Source organism: Terrapene carolina, unplaced genomic scaffold (genome assembly GCF_002925995.2).
Source record: "Terrapene carolina triunguis isolate 2854851 unplaced genomic scaffold, T_m_triunguis-2.0 Scaffold35098, whole genome shotgun sequence".
NCBI classification, from domain to species: Eukaryota; Metazoa; Chordata; order Testudines; family Emydidae; genus Terrapene; species Terrapene triunguis.
In genome coordinates, this window is record NW_020699449.1 from 5,324,691 (window position 1) to 5,346,046 (window position 21,356).

The window sequence follows — 21,356 nt, forward strand, 5'->3', positions numbered from 1 at the left end:
AGGCAAAATGGCCCAGCTCACGTTAACACAAGGGAGCAAATAAGTATAAGGCATCCCCTTACACCCTTGCATTGGCTACCCAAACCATGAGTAGCTGTGAGCAAATGAGGGGGCGGGAACTGGGCAGAGCCTGGGCTATATCGCCCAACACACCAGCAAGCATAGCTTTTCCGGCACTTCGAGGGAAGTATGGTGGGTGCGGAATAAAACCAAGCCTAGGAGACTTCTCCAGAGCAGCAGGGAGACTGAGAAAGAATCCTCAAAGATATTTATTTAGGTGCCCAACTCCCATTGAAATCAATGGGAATTAAGTACCTAACTACGTTTGAGGATCTGGGCCCCTTCCACTGGGGCAGATCACAAAGTGACAATACAAGCCATAATCCTGTAGGACTACTTGCTTAAGTAAGGGCTACTGTTCAGCCCCCACTGCAGTCAATGAGAGGCTGGCTATTGCTTTCAGTGGGAGAAGAATCCAACCCATTGTTGCAAGTGTTGGGTCAGTTCTCAGGGGCCTATATGCAGCGGGACTGACAGTAATCTAACAGGTCTTTTCCATCTCTCATTCCTGTGATCCTGACGGATTGTATCTTGCAGTATGAAAATGATGCGTGCATTTATTGCCCAAAAGAGTTACATACAAAACAACTATAGGCCACGTAAGCAGGGTTATGCATCTTTTATTTGTGATGTTTGAATTCCTCAGGTTCACAAACTAGGATTGATTTAACAAGTAGTCTTCCATTTTATCCTGTTTTTTGTTATATGACTTTAACAGTTAGTGTCGGTCTCGCTTTTCATACAGCTGAACCCTTCATTTAATCACAAACAGAACTAAAATAGTCTAAAAATTTCTTGGACATTGCTAAAAAAATTAACATGTTGAACAGCTCTGGTGCATGGAAGGCAAAAAGGAACAGTATATTCAAATCATTTGTTAGAAAAAAGCATTTCCCCTAAAAACTATGAAACAAAAAAGCCTCTGTATCTATTTAGTGGGGGGGAAAAACCACAAATGCGCACACAGGCACGCACACAAGCTCAGATAACTAATTCATTTCTTCCCAGGGAGAATATTCTGTTATAAAACTTTATTATAATATATCCATTTAAAAACAGGAAAATCTGTTACACAGAAAAGAAACAATCGCCCCATTTCAAAGCTCCAACTTTGTTTGGCTAACTTCCAAATAGCATTGCCTGCCTCTCTCTCTCTCATGAAGAAACACAAAGATAAATTGGATCACACTAAATTTACATTAACAAAACTACAAGGTTATCATTAGCGATTCAGAGGCCACTCTTGGTTTATTTTGCCTTTGGAACCAGTAGGAAAATCCCATTCTTCCTTCTGATATACGCACTGCCCCATTACTGACAGCTTGCTAGTGTTGTGTGATACCTGCAGCATAAACCCATTCCTAAAGCACTGCACTTGGCAGCAGACATATTCCTATTTTATGCACATTTGATCCAATTCTGTAGTTCTTACTCACAGCTCTCACCTTCTTTTCCTTTATAGAGCGAACGAAAGGAACAAAAACCAAGCTCTTGGAGCTAAATGTTGTCAAAGGGCAGGAATGGAGGCAGTTTGGTTTGAGGAGGCATAGCTCGGTGGCGCTGGGGAAGAAATCTATGGCAGCAGAAACCTCCAAACCCAGAGAAATTTCCCCATATAGGATAATCATGACAATATGTGGGCACCGGGCCGTTGCATGAATATACTAGCTCTTTGTAAATCCCCGTGGGCTTACCCCACAGATCTTGAGGTATTCTCGGGTCAGGAGAGCCGCACATCCCACATTGTGCAAGGCTTGCTGCCTACCGGGGGATAACTTGGAAGGAAACTCAGTTTCCCATGTGCAGTTTCTTAGCCTTCCCATGGGAGCACATGCTTTGGCTCTTAGCTGTCACTAAGGCAAAACTCCCACTGAAGGTCAATGGGACTTTTCCCGGAGTAAGAACCAAGGGAGGACGTTAGCATTTGGCCCCATTGTCATTATATGTGCCAAAGAGTAGTGCATGTATTACACCCAAAAGAAAAGTCCTTCCCAAAATTCCTCATCGCTGTGTGTTTTGGTCACACAGCAGCATCCCAAATCCTGGCATAAAGCTAGCAATACTCTTGATCAACAAAAGCAGGTTTCTCTTGTTGGATTCCCCTGAAACTGTTATCTTTAGCATTAAGATCAGGTAAGCACTGGAATGAAGGTTAATCCTTTTTTTAGAAGGCAAGAAACAGAAGACACAACGGCTAAAACCTGGTTGAAGTATTTAGGGAGTTAATGGCAAAAGAACAGAAGCATACATATTTGAAGTTGAGCCCAGAAGACAGTTAAGAATTCTGCCTATCAGTGAAGTCTAGTGGGTGGACTTCCCCTCTTAGGTTAAGTGGATTAGTTAGATGTACATCCACTGAAGTTTTAGCTACTCTCTTGTTAAGTATGCCGATGAGTCTGTGTAAAACAGGGCCTGTGATTAACAACTGAAATAAGATTATATTTATCTCTGACGCTAGGTGGATTATCAAGGGTGAAATACAATCTCCTGGACTAATGTTTACAGCACCTGGACTCTGCTCTCTAATGCAGGGATTAATTTAAAACTCGTAAGTCTGACAATACTCCACATTCCACCCTTTGCTATTGTTGGGCTGTTAAACGTCACAGAGATGGGGAGGGAGGAAAATGAGCCATGCCACATTGTTTGAGGCACCCAGGCCAGTGCTGAATTAAACACTTATACGATCTGCAGAAAGTTATAGCGGACTCTTGTTGGGAAATAATCTGCCAAGTCAAACCCCAGAAATGACAGGTACATCCAAAATGGTCGTGCAATAACATACATTTCATTATTTCCTAGCATTGTTAGCTTTAGGGATGAAGGTTTGCATGGATTTTTTTGTAATAACCAACTTACTTGGGCTGCTGTGAGATGCCCATTTCATAATTGCGCTTTGGGCCAAAATGTGCTTAGCCTTGCGCATGGGAACAAAGAGGAGGGAACTCAAAGAGCCGTTCCTTACCTCCTGTACGGGGGTCAGGCACGATCCGGTCCTGGTGTTCCCTCAGCACAAGGATAAGACTAGTATTAGCAGCAGCAGCAGGACTGTGCCCAAACAGAATGGGCCAAGTGTGGGTCTATGTCTGCATCCCTTTTCTACATGGGCCAGTGTAGGCAGCAAGCGCACACTACACCTTTCAATGGCTGGTGCCGCTCCTGTTTTGCAATGGACTCTCCTAGTGCCACCCAATAGGAATTCTGGCTGAGACAGCCAGGATGTCTCTGGGGTCTCTCTCTGCTGCAGAATCTATAACAGCCATTAGGGAGAGCACAATAGTTATTAAACTGAACTGGGACCTAATTTAAAAACAAAAAAACCATTAAAAAACAGTTTTTCAAATTCGGTGAAATTATCACTATCACAAAAAAGTTAATCAAAACAACAGGGAACAAATTCCTGCACATTTTAGAATTGCACTATGTTAATTAGACCCAGACAGTATATAGTAAGTGGCTTTAGTGAAAGGTAGAATAAAAATGACTTTGTAGATAAAATATTAGGCTTTTCAATTTTATCTAGTCACGGTTTGATTTTCTGCCTAAAGATTCCACAGATTCACATCTTCTTTATATAAACTTTCATTGCATATGGCAAAGCTGTGGAAATATTGGTAGTGAACCGCCATGTGTCTTAACCCTTCGAAATGCTAGAAATTAACAATACAGGATATGCCACACCAGACCAGCAGTTCTGTCTGTGACGGTGGCTAGAATTAGATGCTTCCAAGGAAGGTACAAGAAATCATGTGATGGATAATTATTAATATTCTCTCTAACCATATAACTATTTTTTTTAAACAATCCTACTAAGCTCTTGGCCTCAGTGATATCTTGTGGCAATGAGTTCCACAATTACGCAGTGGGTAAGCACCAGCCAAATGAATGTTAAGAAGATCATGTGTAACATAGTCCCTGTAGTGCATTCAAGAAGTAGCTTGATTGCAAAAGAACAATGAAAGAGGAAGGAGTACTTTAGTTCAATGTAACAAACTGAAAGTTGAACATTCCTTGAAGGCAAGGGTTAACGCTATTTGCATAATTCTAAAGATATGGAAAAACTTCCAACTTAGCAACACTGAATTTTCATAGCTCAAACCCTTTGTCCCCGCATATATGTGATCATTGACTTCTGCACCTCTGCTGCAGAGCCTATTAAATCAAGCAGGGGAATGAGACATTATCATTATGTGCAACAATATGAGCTCAGATGTTTGTTGTTATTCTTTCGTGTCTGCTATATTTCAGTCTATCATATATCATCACTAGTACTCCATCACTGGATACTCTATGAAGTTTGCTTCCAATACTACCTCAGAAGAAGCAGAGACTGTTAAAATCACTTTGGTGGGAATAGATGCTTAGGGGCAGCAGGAATCAGCATATGATCTGAAAGAATCATCTTTATTATTGAACAAAAGGTCCATGCCAGATTCCTTAGAAGGCACGGAATATATGGGACTATTCTGTATATTTTCCACTTGTTAAAATGTGTCTCTAGAGACCTTCTCTCAGTAAATACTATTACAAATATTTCTAATGGGCCCATCACCATGGCACCAGGCACACTGTACATAAGTTAATGAGTTTACGATGAATACCTTAGGCCAGATGTTGAGGTCACTGATTTAAATTAGACTGTATACTGGGAACTGTTATACTACATGTTTGTAGTGTGGAAGACAGCCTGTCTTATTAGACAGTATTTACATGCAATGCAGTCATGCATTAGGGTTTTGACCTCACCTTCTCCCAAATAGTCTTCGTTAATTTACAATCCCTTTTCCCCCACAAACGGAATATCCTCACTTTGAAAAGAATGAGGTGGGGGAGAAAAAGAAACAGGACAGAGCTAAAATTACATGCATGCACCAAACCTCTGTGGTACATAGGGCATTTCGTTCAACTCTAATTACCACCACCCTTCTTTGTACACATACTGGGCCAGACTGTGCTGTCAGTCACACTGGTGTAACTCCAGGGCGACTCCACTGAACTCACTGACGTTACTCTGGGTTTACACTGATGGAGCCGAGATCAGAATCTGGCCCATCGTCACCTAACTGAGAACTGAAGCAAGAAAACAAGCAAAGTACACACTGCCAGATCTGCTGGGGAAAGCAGCTGTGTTCCTATGGACGTTGAGGCTCAGTGGCATTTTGGAATATTTACCCACAAACCTTGGCTGGCGTCTAAAGTCCTATGCAGACACGGAAGGCTCCACCTGAAAATCTTGCTGAAGTTCCAGAATTCTTAATATTGTGCTGAACTTGGAAAACAAAGTACACAAAATCAAAGTATACAAAATCTTTTCAACTAACAACACAGGTTCATTTCAAAATTACAAATATACAGGCCAGCCTAAAAACCTGAGTTCCAGGAAAGCTTGAACAGCAGGAACATGGAACGTCACTGTGACTGAAGAATTCCTCCTCAATAATTCAGGAACCAGAAAAAAATTCCAAGACAATTCTTTCTCACTTGGTAATCCACATCATTCAGAGGAGGCTCCTAGCAGCATTTTCAGGGTTAAGAGCACACATAATGTTGAGAAGCATCTGTGAAAGTAACCTTCTGTCCTTGACTTTCCCTCCCATGGGAATTAACAGGCAGGTTCAGCCCAGGAGGTCTCTCATGACCTCTAGCTTTGCAATAAGGATGAAACTGGATTTCTCTTCTGTTCGACGGGTGGCTCTTTAGTGACACATCCTGGTTGTCATCTCTTTCTGTAAAACAAAAGAGGGAATTAAAAATCAAAAGGTCACTGGCTTTACAATATGCTCACAGCTGCTGCGCATTTATTATCTGCACATTTCACCACACCACAAACAGCAGTGTAGCTTCATATGTCACGTGTCTGTGCTATTCTTTGTTATCTTCAAGGACAGTGCATGTAATTGGCAATTAGCATACAATCTTTTATCATTTCTGACATTTTTAATACTATCTAAATTCCCTAACTATGCCAGCTAAATGGCACTGTGTCCTACATAAAGGAGATAAATCACCTGCAAAAGTTCTCTTCGGCTATCACCCTGGAAGCATTTTAAGTTAAAGTAAGAAATGGAATTCCAATTTGTCACTGAACTCGAAGGCAAGAGGAATAATCCTCAATTCTGAAATATAAAGGTAAATATTCTAGCTAGTTACACACACACAGACACAAATGTTAGATCTTCTCTAGATTTAGGCCAGAGCAGCCAAGTTTGGATTCAGAATTGGATCTGGGAAATTTCCCAAACTTCAGCAGCGTTCTGATGTGGGATTTGGTTCAGTCCATTATAGAGGTGGATCCAAGCCATGAAGTTTGGATCTGGACTTTAATGGTATTCTGGTACATGGTTGTGGTGTGGAAATACCTCTAACTGTATTCCATATATCAGAAGAAGAATATTTTACATTTAGATGGCACCTTTCCTCCTGAAGGACCACAGAGCATCAGTCCTATCCTGCAAACTCTTGCTACCAGGTATAGCTATTACTACTACAAATAGTCTCATTGACTTCAACATACTAACATCTATGCAGTGTGCTGCAAGGACACGGACTATAGTGGGGTTACTACTCATGACAGTAAGTACTAAGTAATGTTTGCAAGGTGAGGCTCTACCGAGGGCCAGCACTAGTGAAATGCAGCCAGGTGGACGGTGGCAGTCAACTGATATAACAAAGTACAGTGAGAGGAAAATTATGGTGAAAGACAAACTACTACCCATTAAAATTGCTGCAGGATCTTCAGCGTCAATACAGAGCACACAGGATCTCAGATTATAAGGTTGCATCCAAAAAAAGATTCCACGTGTGATCACAGGTATTTTTTTATTATACAGCTAAATCATAGTACATACATTAATAAATGAACTGTATGGTCCTCAACTAACCTACCTCTGAAATATCAAGGACTGAGCTAACACTACTTAGATCTGAACTCGAGTGGCCAGAGAAGCTAGATGTTCCAAAGCTGAGGCTCATATCCCTAGCTATCCACACTGGCGAGCAGTTTTTAATGACTCACGATAGGATTGGTTTATACATATGTAACTAGGGATCGAAGTGTTCATGCGTGCTAAAGTATATTGTGCAATGCATAGATACATACTCAAGAATATAAATTAATTCTACATAGGATTAAATAACACTGCTGAAATGTAAATGTAACATCTCACTCGCAACCATGTCAATTTAACACCTGATTGGGGAAGTGGATAGCATAGGGTTTGGAAATGAATTATGGCATCTCTTCTCCAGAGCACTGCTTCATATCCAGCCCACTTTGGTAGCACCCACTAACACGTGACCACTCTTTGGGGCTTATCTGAAAGGAGTTTGGTAGTCTCAGTTCAATTCCTAGAAGGCCGGATTCATATCACAACTAGCAGTGTTAGCAAAAAGGCCAAGGATTAACTAGATTTGGAAATTAAGTTGCCCTCTCAGCCCTAACAGGACTTTCTCTGGCTCAGGGCTGAGGCACATTGGTATAGTCACTGCCTGCGTGTACCTAGTCTCTGGATAAGTAGCAGACTGTAATCTATCACTATAGCACCTTTCAAAGCACGCATTAAATTCACTTAATAAAACTGGACCTTGTTACACCGGCAACTGCTTGTTTGGATCAGGGACACTAGCCTTTAATTTGCATGGGTGGCTTTTGGTATTTAAATGATATCTAAGGGATACGTCTTCTATGTCTTCCTGCAGAGTGGAACCAGCACCCTTCTGAGGTAGGGAGTTCCAGAGCTGTGAAATGTTCCACCTTCCTCCTCAAACACATCAAGCTCCTTGGAAATGTGGCTGAGCTGTGTTTCCAAGGGTTAGCAGGAGCTAGGGGAGCAGCACAGCGGAGCCAAGAGATATTCAAGCAGATGCTATGTAGATGACTCTAATCATAGAATCACAGACTATCAGGGTTGGAAGGGACCTCAGGAGGTCATCTAGTCCAACCCCCTGCTCAAAGCAGGACCAATCCCCAGACAGATTTTTACCCCAGTTCCCTAAATGGCCCCCTTAAGGATTGAACTCTCAACCCTGGGTTTAGCAGGCCAATGCTCAAACCACTGAGCTATCCCTCCCCCCAATGTAAAGAAACTGAAATGTAAATAAAGGTCATCCAATCCACTGTTGGGAACCTGTGCTGAATATAGTGATATTTCTATATGTATAAGCTAAATTTATGGCACAGCAACTCTGCTAAGGGACCCCACAATCTAAAGATTTTAGCTTGAGAACCTTCTTCTATGGTGGAATTTTCTTTATTCTTTACTTCCCTCTATAAAAACGACTCAGCTGAGAAGTCACCACCACAATGAGAAACCTGGGGATCCATGTTCAGAAGGCTCCTCCACACATGGATTGAGGGGACGTGATCATATCTATTGTTTTTATTCATGTCCAACTCTCAATCAGCAAATACACATCAAATTAAAATTCGGGCGTGTAGACAAGAGATTATTTACATCAGCCTCTTAAATCCATCCATTGTCTGGAAAATGTAAATTGCATTAAAACAAAATAAAGCTTCTTATGAGTTCCTAAAATTCACCTTATTTTATCATTTGTTTAATAACATTAACATGCTGATTACTTCCCAAAATAAAGGGTTTCCTGGCAATCCTGTAACTGAAAATTTATCTTGTACTTTATAACTCATTCCTTCAGGATGCTTCTTTGTTCTATAGCACTGCACAGATTTTATGCCTTCCACATCTGTAATCAGCTTCTACATCAGCTTGTTTCGGAATTTCTATAGCATCCGATATGTTGCTCTGAATCAAAATGTTGGATGATCAAAGTAACAGTACAGAAGCTGGTCCAATAAAAGATATTACCTCACCCATCTTTTGTCTCTAATATCCTGGGACCAACCCAGCTACAACTACACTGCATACAATATGGAATGCTGTCATTGAAGGCTGCTTTAAAGCAAATCATAAGAATGGAGTAAGCTGCTTTGCTATCGATATTTAAGAGGTGGTTAAAAAAACAGGATGAATGTTTCATGAATATTTTCATGAAAAAAAACCTGCAAATTTTTCAACTACCTCTAATCCACAGGTTTTTCCTCCAGAACAATGAAAAATAAAAAGCAACATTCAATACAAGTCACTACACAGCTGTTTGCTTTCTCGTACACAAGTGTGATCCCTGTAATCTTACTATCTTGGAAGGTCAACAGAAATTTCTACCAGCAGACACACAAACAATCATAAGTAATTTATAGCATATTAATATCATGCTCTCTTGCTGCACATTGTTTCCTGGAAGAACAGATTTTAGGACCTGAGGGGAATTCTGCAGCATCAATTTTTATGTTTTTTAAAGGATCACAAAGCACCAATTCTTGGTGGGGACAGTCAAAAGTTGTTGAAAATACCGATCAGCTTTTCTAACCTTCAGAAGTCTACTAGGAAGAGCCATCAGAGTTCAGAATACTCGATTTTTCCAGACAACGCAGTTAAAAGAATGAATGGACATTCAAGTGCCTCAGTGCTGCTACAGGCCCTTCCAGGCCACTTTGCATTCTGAGTCATCTCCACTGAGTGGAGCCAAACACACTGATATTAAACTAGCAGAGTAAATTCTAGAACTTAGTTTTTCCAATTGTATAACATCATCCTCTGAAAATTTTCCACATTCAGAAATTCACCCACACGCACTCAGGAAAAACAGACTATTGAACAACTTCTTAGCAGCTTATTGCTGCAATGTCAATGTCTTCATCCTGGCTTCAGCCAGCCCTGGTGGTGTTTCCCCCGTCAGCAAACTGTTGATGCTTGCTGAAGCAGTGTTAATAGCTGCAGATGCTTAATTTATGTATTTGGAGCCTAGATACCAGAGCGATGGGCTCTCTGTAAGTCTGATACACGGACAGGCAGACACCCCTCCTTCTGCCGCTGCTTCCACACAGCTACTAGAGGAGTCAGCCAACAGTTTATGTTTTTTAGGAAGACAAGAAAATAGTTTTGCAGAAGCAGAGAATTGGTGTCAGTAAATCTGCCCATTTTGCAGGATCAGAGGGAGGCAAACTCTTCCTGCCCAGATCAGTAATGAGCAGAAAAAGCAACAATTTGAAACTCAAATTTCCTGTTCCCTACTCAAGAAAAACCAGAGCTCAGATAGTGAGGGGATCATTAGAAACAGCTCAACAGGCAGCAAGGAGATCCTATAAGATATGGAGTTTATGCACACTGCGTCTACTGAAGGTTTTTAAAACACTCCCCACGTTAATGCCTGAAAGGTAGCATTTGCAAAGCACAACTGTGAATGCTTCATCTCTAAAGTATTCATGGAGTGTAAGTCTGCATTACAAAGTCTCAGGTTTTTGCTGAGGCAGAATTTTTCCTCTATGTTAATGAAAAAAATATCTCATCTTGTATCATAAAATATGTACGGTTTTGTCTGGCTGCATAATTAGTTTCATGGTCCCATCCATCCTGTGCCTTTCCTCCATCCTCCACTTGGCTGTGTTGCTGCAAGCTGCTCTGCAGTTCCATCCTTGCCTTCACACTCCTATTTAAATGGCCTTCTGTTCCAACACCTGTTTGGCTTTGGTGTTGGAAATGTTTGTGGGAGTCAGAGATTCAGAAAACGACACTCAGGCTGACAATATCACCATTGCTGAAGCAGAGAAGAAGCCGTTTCTAAATGGATACACACTGTTCCCAGGAAGTTAACAACAGAGAAACGGTCAAAGAGACAAGCAGGGCTAAATTCCATCCTATGCATAGGTACAGGTTCTATTGACTTCAACTGACCTCGGAGTGATGTCAACAAATTGAAGATACAGATTATTTTCTTTAGAGGGGAGAGTGTGAAAAGTGTGTGTGTGTGTGTGTGTGTGTGTTTGTTGTTTCCCTTAACGGAAATTTACAATAGGGAAGAAAAATAACCAGGAAATGGTTTCTAGAATAGCAATAGAAATTATTATAAAGGCGGCAAAATATGTTATCGTCAGTCACGTTTTTGATGGGGCGTTTTTTGGGAGGAAGGGCTGCACGAAAGGAATGTGACTAGAGATGACTTCTTGTAGGAGCAAATGTGGAGTATTCCATTATAAAATGTGGAAACAATTAAAGCCTTTTGTTTTTGGTCCTTTCCAAAGCAGTCAGCTTTTTCTTGTCAAATTCACAGCACTGTCTTCAAAAAAAGCAAAATGATTATCCTTCCTTCAAATATTTTAACACAGTGGTTTTAAATCTTTATTCATTTATGCACACATACAAAATTTCGAATGGCAGTGCAGACGCCTTTGGAAATCTTAGACATAATCTGCGAACCCCCAGGGGTCTGCGGACCACAGGCTGGAAGCCACAGTCCTAGGGAAACGGCAATCTTTTGCAGACTCCTTAAACATAGATTGCGGACTCCCAGGGGTCCGCGACCACAGATTATAAACCACAATAAACAGTCTCACCAACTCTGGTAGGCACTAAGAAATATAAAGCCAAAGCCCGGTTCCATTTAGGTCAATGCAAAAATCCCACCTAAGTGGAGGACATTATGCCTCTATAATCTCAATGATGCATGGAAAACTTACACAGGAAGTTGCCATTAACACAAATTGGAGTCTAAATCCTCCCACGCTCTGATGGGAGAATAAACTCCATAGTCTTCATAGTACAGTGATTATCTAGAAACGTAGTGTTCATTTTAGCTGGGGGACAAGAGTTGGGGGACATTCTAGACAAGTAAAACCTATCATAGACAATGAGGGTATAAGGGGAAGGAAGCCCAACAGTGAAGAGAGTCAATTTGCTGGCTAAGGACTTCTAAGGAACAGTAACACAGGAATTTGCTGACTCTGGTCTGTGGTGCTATGATCTTGAGCCCCAGGTGGGAATTAATCGGTACACAGATAGACTAGACAGACAAATTAGAGTCAGGTAGACAGAGGAATAGAAAGTGAAAGATTAAAACCAATTTTAAAATATATTAAAGCTTATTCCTGTGCCAAATAAATGCTCCCACCGCCTACTTAGTGGGGACAGTTAGTAATGAAGTCTGGACTTAAATAAATTTTTGTTTTGGTTTTGCAGTTCCCCTTGAACAGCAATTAGAAGCAGTGATAGAGTATTGCCTTGCAATCACTGTGTGGCCAATGCATCAAGAATTGTTGCTGCCCATGGTGTTGGATTATATAATTAACTCAACAGCTGATGGCAGAAATGATTGGTGTTGTTTAAAGATGCCATGCAGAGCAAAAAGAGAAATTGATTCAAGAACAGATTTACTTGCCGAATATGCCCAGGGACCAGGCTGTTGGGGCATTTAAACCGAACTAATTTGTAACTAACTTTAAAAAAAAATCCTTTATTCTGCCCTGTCAAATCATTTTGGCACCTCTTGGTTTGCTGGGGTCATCCCAGAATGCAATTTCACAAACACCAGAAGTCTCACTGCAGTCCCTGGTTTTGTGTTGTCACAGAACGATGCATTATGGGATATTTTTCAGGAAATACCAAAATGATTTCCGAGACGGAACACACACGTTTCTAAAAAGTTAATTCATCTTTATCTCTCTAATGAATGCTTTCTCCTCCCTCCAACATTAAGCACATGCATCTAGACTTAACTCAATTTTTATTTTTGCTTCTCAGTTCACCTGTAAAGAAAGCAAAAAACCCAAAGAAAAATTGAGCAGTTTACTGAGTCTGTGAGGACGTCAAGAGCTTCCAGCATTTCTAAAGGGTAAATTCACTTTGGGGAAATTCCAGAGCAGCCTGAACAGAGTTACTCCAGGGAACAACATGGTCCCACCAATGTGGCTCGGCTGTCCCAGTAAATAATCTTGTTCTCCAAAGGAAACTCTGTTTCTATCCTCACATGAATCAAATGTAGAGTGTGCAAAACATCAGGAATGATAATTGAGATCTTAGCTCAATCTGGGTACTTGATGGAGGCATAGATCTATGTTTCTGCCTTAGAAGGGAGCTAACAGGAAACTAGACTAAGTGTCAGGATGATTAAAAAAAGATGGCAAATGCTATAAAATCTCACAGGAAAAACAATTAAAAAATAATCCCCTTCAGAAATACTGGGACTCCTGCAGAGATTCAAAACCTCATTCACTCCCCCTGTAATTTCACAATCATGTCAGACCCAGGGTGTCTACTGACAAGCACCAGCACAGAGTTGGCTTGGCCACGTTTTCCCCTTACATGATGCTACAGCTGCTAGTTAAATCATGGGGGCAAACTGCTCCTCTTCACCATCCTTTGAAAACTGCCCTGGCTCTGGAAAGAACAGTAAGAGACAATTATGGCTGTCCCAGCATAGGAGTACTACTGAGGGAAGGGAGGAAAGGGCACAGGAAAAAATGGTTACTCACCTTCTCGTAACTGTTTGAGATGTGTTGTTCATGTCCATTCCAATCAGGTGTGTACGGGCTTATGTGCATGGTAGCATGCTTCCAGGTGGGGTTGGAGTCATCCACTGATTGGAGCATCGCTCTGGCTTGCCGGGTGATTGCATAGTGCATGGCGAAAGTGTGGATGGAGGACCATGTCACCGCCCTGCAGTTTTCCTGGATGGGAACCTGAGTCAGGACCGCTGTTGAGGAAGCCTGTGCCCTGGTGGAGTGCGCAGTGATCAAAGCAACAGGCACCTCTGCCAGGTTGTAGCACTCCTGGATGCAGCATGTGATCCACAACGAAATCCATTGAGAAGAGACAGGAAGACTTTTCATTCTGTCCGCCACGAATAACTGGACCAAGTTTCGGAACTGTTTCATTCTCTCGATGTAGAAGGTTAGCGCTCTGCAGACATCCAGAGAGTGCAGCCTCTGCTCCCTGCCGCTGGAGTGTTGGCAAACAGGTCTATCTGGGGAAAACCCCACTGATGGAAGACTGAGTTCATGACATCCAGGTGACGGGACCACTTGCGGCCGTGGAACGACCTGCTGAGATGGTCCGCCAACTCGTTCTGTATCCCAGGGAGGTACGATGCTTGCAGGTGTATCGCGTGCTCTACACAGAAGTCCCACAACATGAGGGCATCCTAACACACGTGGTGTTGTCTGTCAGGACTGATATACATCTCTCTGCTAGGTGGGCTCGGAAAGTTTGGCATGCCAAGCGCACCGCTCTCAGTTCTTTGACGTTGATGTGTAGAGCGAGATCCACCTGAGACCTGAGGCCTTGTGTTCTGAGGTCTCCCAAATGTGCCCCCCAGTCCAAGTCTGATGCATCTGGCACTAGTGAGAGGGATGGCTGGGGGCTGGTGAAAGGGACCACTGCAAATACTACCTGCGGGTCGAGCCTCCACAGGAGGGAGTCGAGTACCGGGCGAGGCAGGGTTACAATCCTGTCCAAACTGTCCCGGGCTGGCCGATATACCGACGCCAGCCACATTGACACCAGCCATGACTGAAGATGTCAAAGTCTGAGTCTGGCATGCTGTACCACGTAGGTACAAGCTGCCATGTGTCCTAGAAGTTCCAGGCAGTTCCATGCTGAGATGGTGGAGAACTGTCGGAGACCTCAAATAATGTTGCCCAGGGCTCGAAATCTCACTTTGGAAAGGAATGCCCTGGTCTGTGTCGAGTCCAGTACCGCCCCTACAAATCCTATCCTCTGAACCGGGGACAGCGGTGATTTCCCCTCCTTCAGTAGCAGGCCCAGTTCACCGAAAGAAGCTCTTATGAAGGCATCTCTACTTCAGTCTTGGATTGGCCCTTGATCAGCCAGTCATCGAAGTATGGAAACACCTGTACCTGCCGCTTGCACAGGAACGCGGCCATGACTGCCATGCACTTGGTGAATACTCGAGGTGCCGCTGACAGGCCGAACAGGAGGACTGTGAACTGGCAGTGGGTGTTGTTCACCACAAACCTGAGGTATTTTCTGTGGAACTGAGTTATTGTTATGTGAAAGTACGCGTCCTTCAAGTCGAGGGTGGCATACCAATCTCCTGGATCCAATGAAGGGATGATGGAGGCCAAAGAGACCACACGGAAATTGAGCTTCTTCATGAACTTGTTGAGTTCTTGCAGGTCAAGGATGGGCCTTAGCCCACCTTTGGCTTTCGGTATTAGGAAATACCAAGAATAAAAACCATTGCCCTTCTGCTCCTAAGGAACCTCTTCCACTGTCCCTAGGAAAAGGAGTGAGTGCACCTCCTGAATAAGGAGTTGCTCATGAGAGGGGTCCCTGAAGAGGGACGGGGAAGGGGGAGTGGAAGGGCACAGAATTGGATGGAATATCCCCTCTCTACGGTGTGGCGCACCCAGTGGTCTGAAGTGATACGGGACCGAGCACGGTAGAAAGGGGATAGTCGGGATGAAAAGGTAAGGCAGGATAGATCCAGTTTTTGTTCTTCTGCGCCATCCTCGACCGCACCTTCAAAAGGCCTGTTTCGGGCCGGAAGGTGGCTTGGATTGGCCAGAGCCCTGGTCTGATGACGGGTGTGGCCTTTTCCTGCCACTCCTGTTCCTTCTCCGGGAACCGGCCTGACGGTTCTGCTGGTAGAAGCGCGGGGGAGGTTACGGTCTAAAATGCTTCCACCACGTAGCGGGAGTAGGGAGGCCCAATGATTGGACAGTGGCTTTTGAGTCCTCTAGGCTATGCAGCCTTTTGTCCGTTTTCTCAGAAAAGAGAGCCCAGCCCTCGAATGGGAGATCCAGGATAGTAGTTGGACCTCACACAGCAGGCCTGAGACCTGGAGCCAGGAGCCCCTTCTCAGGGCTATGCCCATAGCCATCACGCAGGTAGCCGCACCCACTCCATCCAGTGCGGCTTGTCGTAAAGCTCACGAAATGAACTTCCCTGCCTTCACCAGAGCCGAAAACTCGTTGCAGGAGTCCTGAGGCATCATCTCCACAAAATTCACCACTGTCCCGCATCTGTTGTAGCACAGGGGCTACGAACAGGGGCTGCTAACAGGGAGTTTCGCAAGGGAGTTCTCCAGGTGAAGGAGGAGCAATACAGCACCCTTGGGGTAAGTGACTGTCTGTAGCGTGTGTTTGTTTGTGTTTGGGGGTTACTTGCTGTGTGCTGAGCTTGTGTTTGTCAGTCTGTTTGGTTGTTTGAAGGACCGTGTGCTTTGGCTGGCAGTTGGAAGCTGTGAGCTTCAAAGGAAGGTCTGAAAGCTGAAGCCTCTGGTAATTGGCTGAGCCTTAATCAGTGGGCGGGGCATTCACACAGGCCAGGGCTTTATAAAGCAGCGCACAAGCAACCAGGGAGATTTTGCGACCAGGGGCTACTAACAGGGAGTTTCACAAGGGAGTTTGGGAAGGGAACGGGGGTCCCTTGCCGGTTCTAGCTGTTTCCCTTTATTCCCTTTAAAACCTATAAATCAAACTACATTCAAAACTTCTTGCTTAAACAACCCTTTCAGCGGACAGGGGGCTGCAGACGGGAGTTTGACAGAGGGAAGCTTACGATGGTTAGGAAGACCCGCAACACCAGTGCCAGCACTGCTTCTGTCTCCTCCACCTGCGCCTGTAGCCAGACAGAGCGCCTGAGCATGGATGCTTCTACCCAGATCCCGGTGTGGTTTTGCAGAGACTGTAACTTGCAATTTCCACTTACTGATATCCAGGCTGGGGGGACCATCCAATGTGAAAGGTGCCTGCTGGTGGAATCTCTCAGGCAGCAGGTGGGAGAGCCACAGGAGGAGGTGGCTAGGTTGAGGAGCATCCGAATCCACGAGCAATTCCTGAACAGTGTCCATGTGGAGACAGCTGAGATAGCTGTCCCAGTACACAGGACTGCTGATACACCACTGGTGGAGGAGGAGATGGTTCAGGGTGAACGCTGGCAGCTGGTTACTTCTGGCAGCAGGCAGTGCTCCACCCCTGCTCCGAACCCTCCCGCCGTGGTAATAGGGAACCGTTATGCTCTTCCTGATACAGGAGAGAAGGAATCACCCCCTACAGTAAAGGAGGAGAAGCCTCGTACCCCTAAGGCTGGGAGGTCTGCTGCCACCACTGCGAATAGGAAACATAGCATAGTGGTGGTGGAGACTCTCTGCTGAGGGGGACGGAGGTGCCCATCTGTCACCCTGACATTTCATCTCGAGAGGTATGCTGCCTGCCGGGGGCCCGATCCGAAATGTTACGGAGGCATTGTCGAGGATTATCCAGCCCTCTGACTACTACCCCATGCTACTCATCCATGTGGGCACAAATGATACTGCGAGGTGTGACACTGAGCAGATCAAGAATGACTACAGGGCTCTAGGAGTACGGGTGAAGTAGTTTGGAGCGCAGGTGGTATTCTCTTTGATTCTTCCTGTCAAAGGTAGGGGCCCGGGCAGAGACAGATGCATCATGGAGGTGAATGCCTGGCTGCGAAGATGGTGTCGCCAGGAGGGCTTTGGCTTTCTCGACCACGGGATGCTATTCGAGGAAGGACTGCTAGGCAGAGATGGCGTTCACCTTTCGAGGAGGGGAAAGACCCTATTTGGACACAGACTGGCTAACCTAGTGAGGAAGGCTTTAAACTAGGTTCAACGGGGACAGGTGAGCAAAGCCCACAGGTAAGTGGGGAACATGGAGACCAGGGAGATGGGTCGGAAACAAGAGGGAGTGTGGGCTATAATGGCAGAGAGAAAGGAGGGTCAGGGCAAAACTGGGAGGCAAGATCGAACCAGTATCTTAGATGCCTATATACAAATGCAAGAACTATGGGTAATAAGCAGGAAGAACTGGAAGTGCTAATAAATAAATACAACTATGACATTGTTGGCATCACTGAAACTTGGTGGGATAATACATGTGATTGGAATGTTGGTGTGGATGGGTACAGCTTGCTCAGGAAGGATAGACAGGGGAAAAAGGGAGGAGGTGTTGCCTTATATATTAAAAATGTACACACTTGGACTGAGGTGGAGATAGACATAGGAGACGGAAGTGTTGAGAGTCTCTGGGTTAGGCTAAAAGGGTAAAAAAACAAGGGTGATGTCATGCTAGGCGTCTACTACAGGCCACCTAACCAGGTGGAAGAGGTGGATGAGGCTTTTTTTAAACAACTAACAAAATCATCCAAAGCCCAAGATTTGGTGGTGATGGGGGACTTCAACTATCCAGATATATGTTGGGAAAATAACACAGCGGGGCACAGACCATCCAATAAGTTCTTGGACTGCATTGCAGACAACTTTTTATTTCAGAAGGTTGAAAAAGCTACTAGGGGGGAAGCTGTTCTAGACTTGATTTTAACAAATAGGGAGGAACTCATTGAGAATTTGAAAGGAGAAGGCAGCTTGGGTGAAAGTGATCATGAAATCATAGAGTTTGCAATTCTAAGGAAGGGTAGAAGGAAGTACAGCAAAATAGAGACAATGGATTTCAGGAAGGCGGATTTTGGTAAGCTCAGAGAGCTGATAGGTAAGGTCCCATGGGAATCAAGACTGAGGGGAAAAACAACTGAGGAGAGTTGGCAGTTTTTCAAAGGGACACTATTAAGGGCCCAAAAGCGAGCTATTCCGCTGGTTAGGAAAGATAGAAAATGTGGCAAAAGACCACCTTGGCTTAACCACGAGATCTTGCATGATCTAAAAAATAAAAAGGAGTCATATAAAAAATGGAAACTAGGACAGATTACAAAGGATGAATATATGCAAACAACACAGGAATGCAGGGGCAAGATTAGAAAGGCAAAGGCACAAAATGAGCTCAAACTAGCTAAGGGAATAAAGGGGAACAAGAAGACTTTTTATCAATACATTAGAAGCAAGAGGAAGACCAAAGATAGGGTAGGCCCACTGCTTAGTGAAGAGGGAGGAACAGTAACAGGAAACTTGGAAATGGCAGAGATGCTTAATGACTTCTTTGTTTCGGTCTTCACCGAGAAGTCTGAAGGAATGCCTAACATAGTGAATGCTAATGGGAAGGGGGTAGGTTTAGAAGAGAAAATAAAAAAAAACAAGTTAAAAATCACTTAGAAAAGTTAGATGCCTGCAAGTCACCAGGGCCTGATGAAATGCATCCTAGAATACTCAAGGAGCTAATAGAGGAGATATCTGAACCTCTAGCTATTATCTTTGGAAAATCATGGGAGACGGGAGAGATTCCAGAAGACTGGAAAAGGGCAAATATGGTGCCCATCTATAAAAAGGGAAATAAAAACAACCCAGGAAACTACAGACCAGTTAGTTTAACTTCTGTGCCAGGGAAGATAATGGAGCAAGTAATTAAGGAAATCATCTGCAAACACTTGGAAGGTGGTAAGGTGATAGGGAATAGCCAGCATGGATTTGTAAAGAACAAATCGTGTTAAACCAATCTGATAGCTTTCTTTGATAGGATAACGAGTCTTGTGGATAAGGGAGAAGCTGTGGATGTGGTATACCTAGACTTTAGTAAGGCATTTGATACGGTCTCGCATGATATTCTTATCGATAAACTAAGCAAATACAATTTAGATGGGGCTACTATAAGGTGGGTGCATAACTGGCTGGATAACCGTATTCAGAGAGTTGTTATTAACGGTTCCCAATCCTGCTGGAAAGGCATAACGAGTGGAGTTCCGCAGGGGTCTGTTTTGGGACCGGCTCTGTTCAATATCTTCATTAACGACTTAGATATTGGCATAGAAAGTACGCTTATTAAGTTTGCGGATGATACCAAACTGGGAGGGATTGCAACTGCTTTGGAGGATAGGGTCATAATTCAAAATGATCTGGACAAATTGGAGAAATGGTCTGAGGTAAACAGGATGAAGTTTAACAAGGACAAATGCAAAGTGCTCCACTTAGGAAGGAAAAATCAGTTTCAAACATACAGAATGGGAAGAGACTGTCTAGGAAGGAGTATGGCAGAAAGGGATCTAGGGGTTATAGTGGACCACAAGCTAAATATGAGTCAACAGTGTGATGCTGTTGCAAAAAAGGCGAACATGATTCTGGGATGTATTAACAGGTGTGTTGTGAGCAAGACACGAGAGGTCATTCTTCTGCTCTACTCTGCGCTGGTTAGGCCTCAACTGGAGTATTGTGTTCAGTTCTGGGCGCCGCATTTCAGGAAAGATGTGGAGAAATTGGAGAGGGTCCAGAGAAGAGCAACAAGAATGATTAAAGGTCTTGAGAACATGACCTATGAAGGAAGGCTGAAACAATTGGGTTTGTTTAGTTTGGAAAAGAGAAGACTGAGAGGGGACATGATAGCAGTTTTCAGGTATCTAAAAGGGTGTCATAAGGAGGAGGGAGAAAACTTGTTCACCTTAGCCTCTAAGGATAGAGCAAGAAGCAATGGGCTTAAACTGCGGCAAGGGAGGTTTAGGTTGGACATTAGGAAAAAGTTCCTAACTGTCAGGGTGATTAAACACTGGAATAAATTGCCTAGGGAGGTTGTGGAATCTCCATCTCTGGAGATATTTAAGAGTAGGTTAGATAAATGTCTATCAGGGATGGTCTAGACAGTATTTGGTCCTGCCATGAGGGCAGGGGACTGGACTCGATGACCTCTCGAGGTTCCTTCCAGTCCTAGAATCTAAGATGTGGAGTACCTGCTGATTAGAGATGCGGAGCTGCAATCCGTCAGTGGAATAGACCTTTCTCCCATAAAGGTTGAGTCGTTTTGCCTCCCAATTCTTCGAGGAGGGTCCCTCGAAGCCCTGGCGTTCACATTGGTTGGCAGCATCAACCACAAGAGAATCAGGTGGGGGATGGGTTACAAATGCTCACATCCCCTGGACAGCACAAAATAGCGCCTTCTGTTGCACTTAGCCATAGGGAGCAATGAGGCTGGCGTCTGCCACAAAGGTTTTGTGGTGTCAGAGATGGTCTTTATAAGAGGTAGGGCAAAACATGCAGGTCTGAAAGGGGCAAAGATGTCTACCATTGGATCTTCATCCTCCACTACCTCCTCTGCCTGAATGCCCAGGCCCTGGGCAACCCGCCACAGCAATTGCCGTAGAACCCTGCTGTCCTCCATGGCTGGGGCTGTAGCCGTGCCCGCCAGTGCCTCGTCTGGTGAGGAAGAGGAAGAGACCCTCGTAAGGGGTGGCTGCTCCCTTCCTTCTGCACCCAACAGGTCCCGTGGCATCTGGATTTCTTGGGCCGGTGCCGACCCACATGGTGTCGTGCCCCTCGGTGTCGGGACTTCATACACCGATGCCGATGCTGCTGGTGCCGAAAGTGTCATCGGTGCTGAGGTAATCGCAGTTGGTGCCGGGGCCGTGGGCAGTCCTGGAGTCGTCATCAGTGTTGGAGCCATCAGAGCTGAAACAACTGGGGCCGGTGCAGGCCGCGCCGGTGCCATCAGGATGGTGGCGCTGGGTGGCAATGGGGCTACCCCTGATCCTGCCAATGCTGACAGTGCTGGAGGGGGGTACAAACGTGGCCGAGGCCACCGACGTCGC

At 44.4% G+C, this 21,356-nt stretch overlaps 1 protein-coding gene across 1 annotated transcript in view; it reads right to left on the bottom strand.

The window, feature by feature from the left end:
• Nucleotides 1–3,102: 3,102 nt before the first annotated feature.
• Nucleotides 3,103–21,356, bottom strand: part of MOB3B (MOB kinase activator 3B) — a 148,994-nt gene continuing 130,740 nt past the window's right edge. Inside the window, exon 4 of the mRNA XM_026646516.2 lies at nucleotides 3,103–5,786. Coding sequence (XP_026502301.1) covers nucleotides 5,757–5,786 — 30 coding nt within the window. The 3' untranslated portion in view covers nucleotides 3,103–5,756. The remainder of the gene's footprint in view (nucleotides 5,787–21,356) is intronic.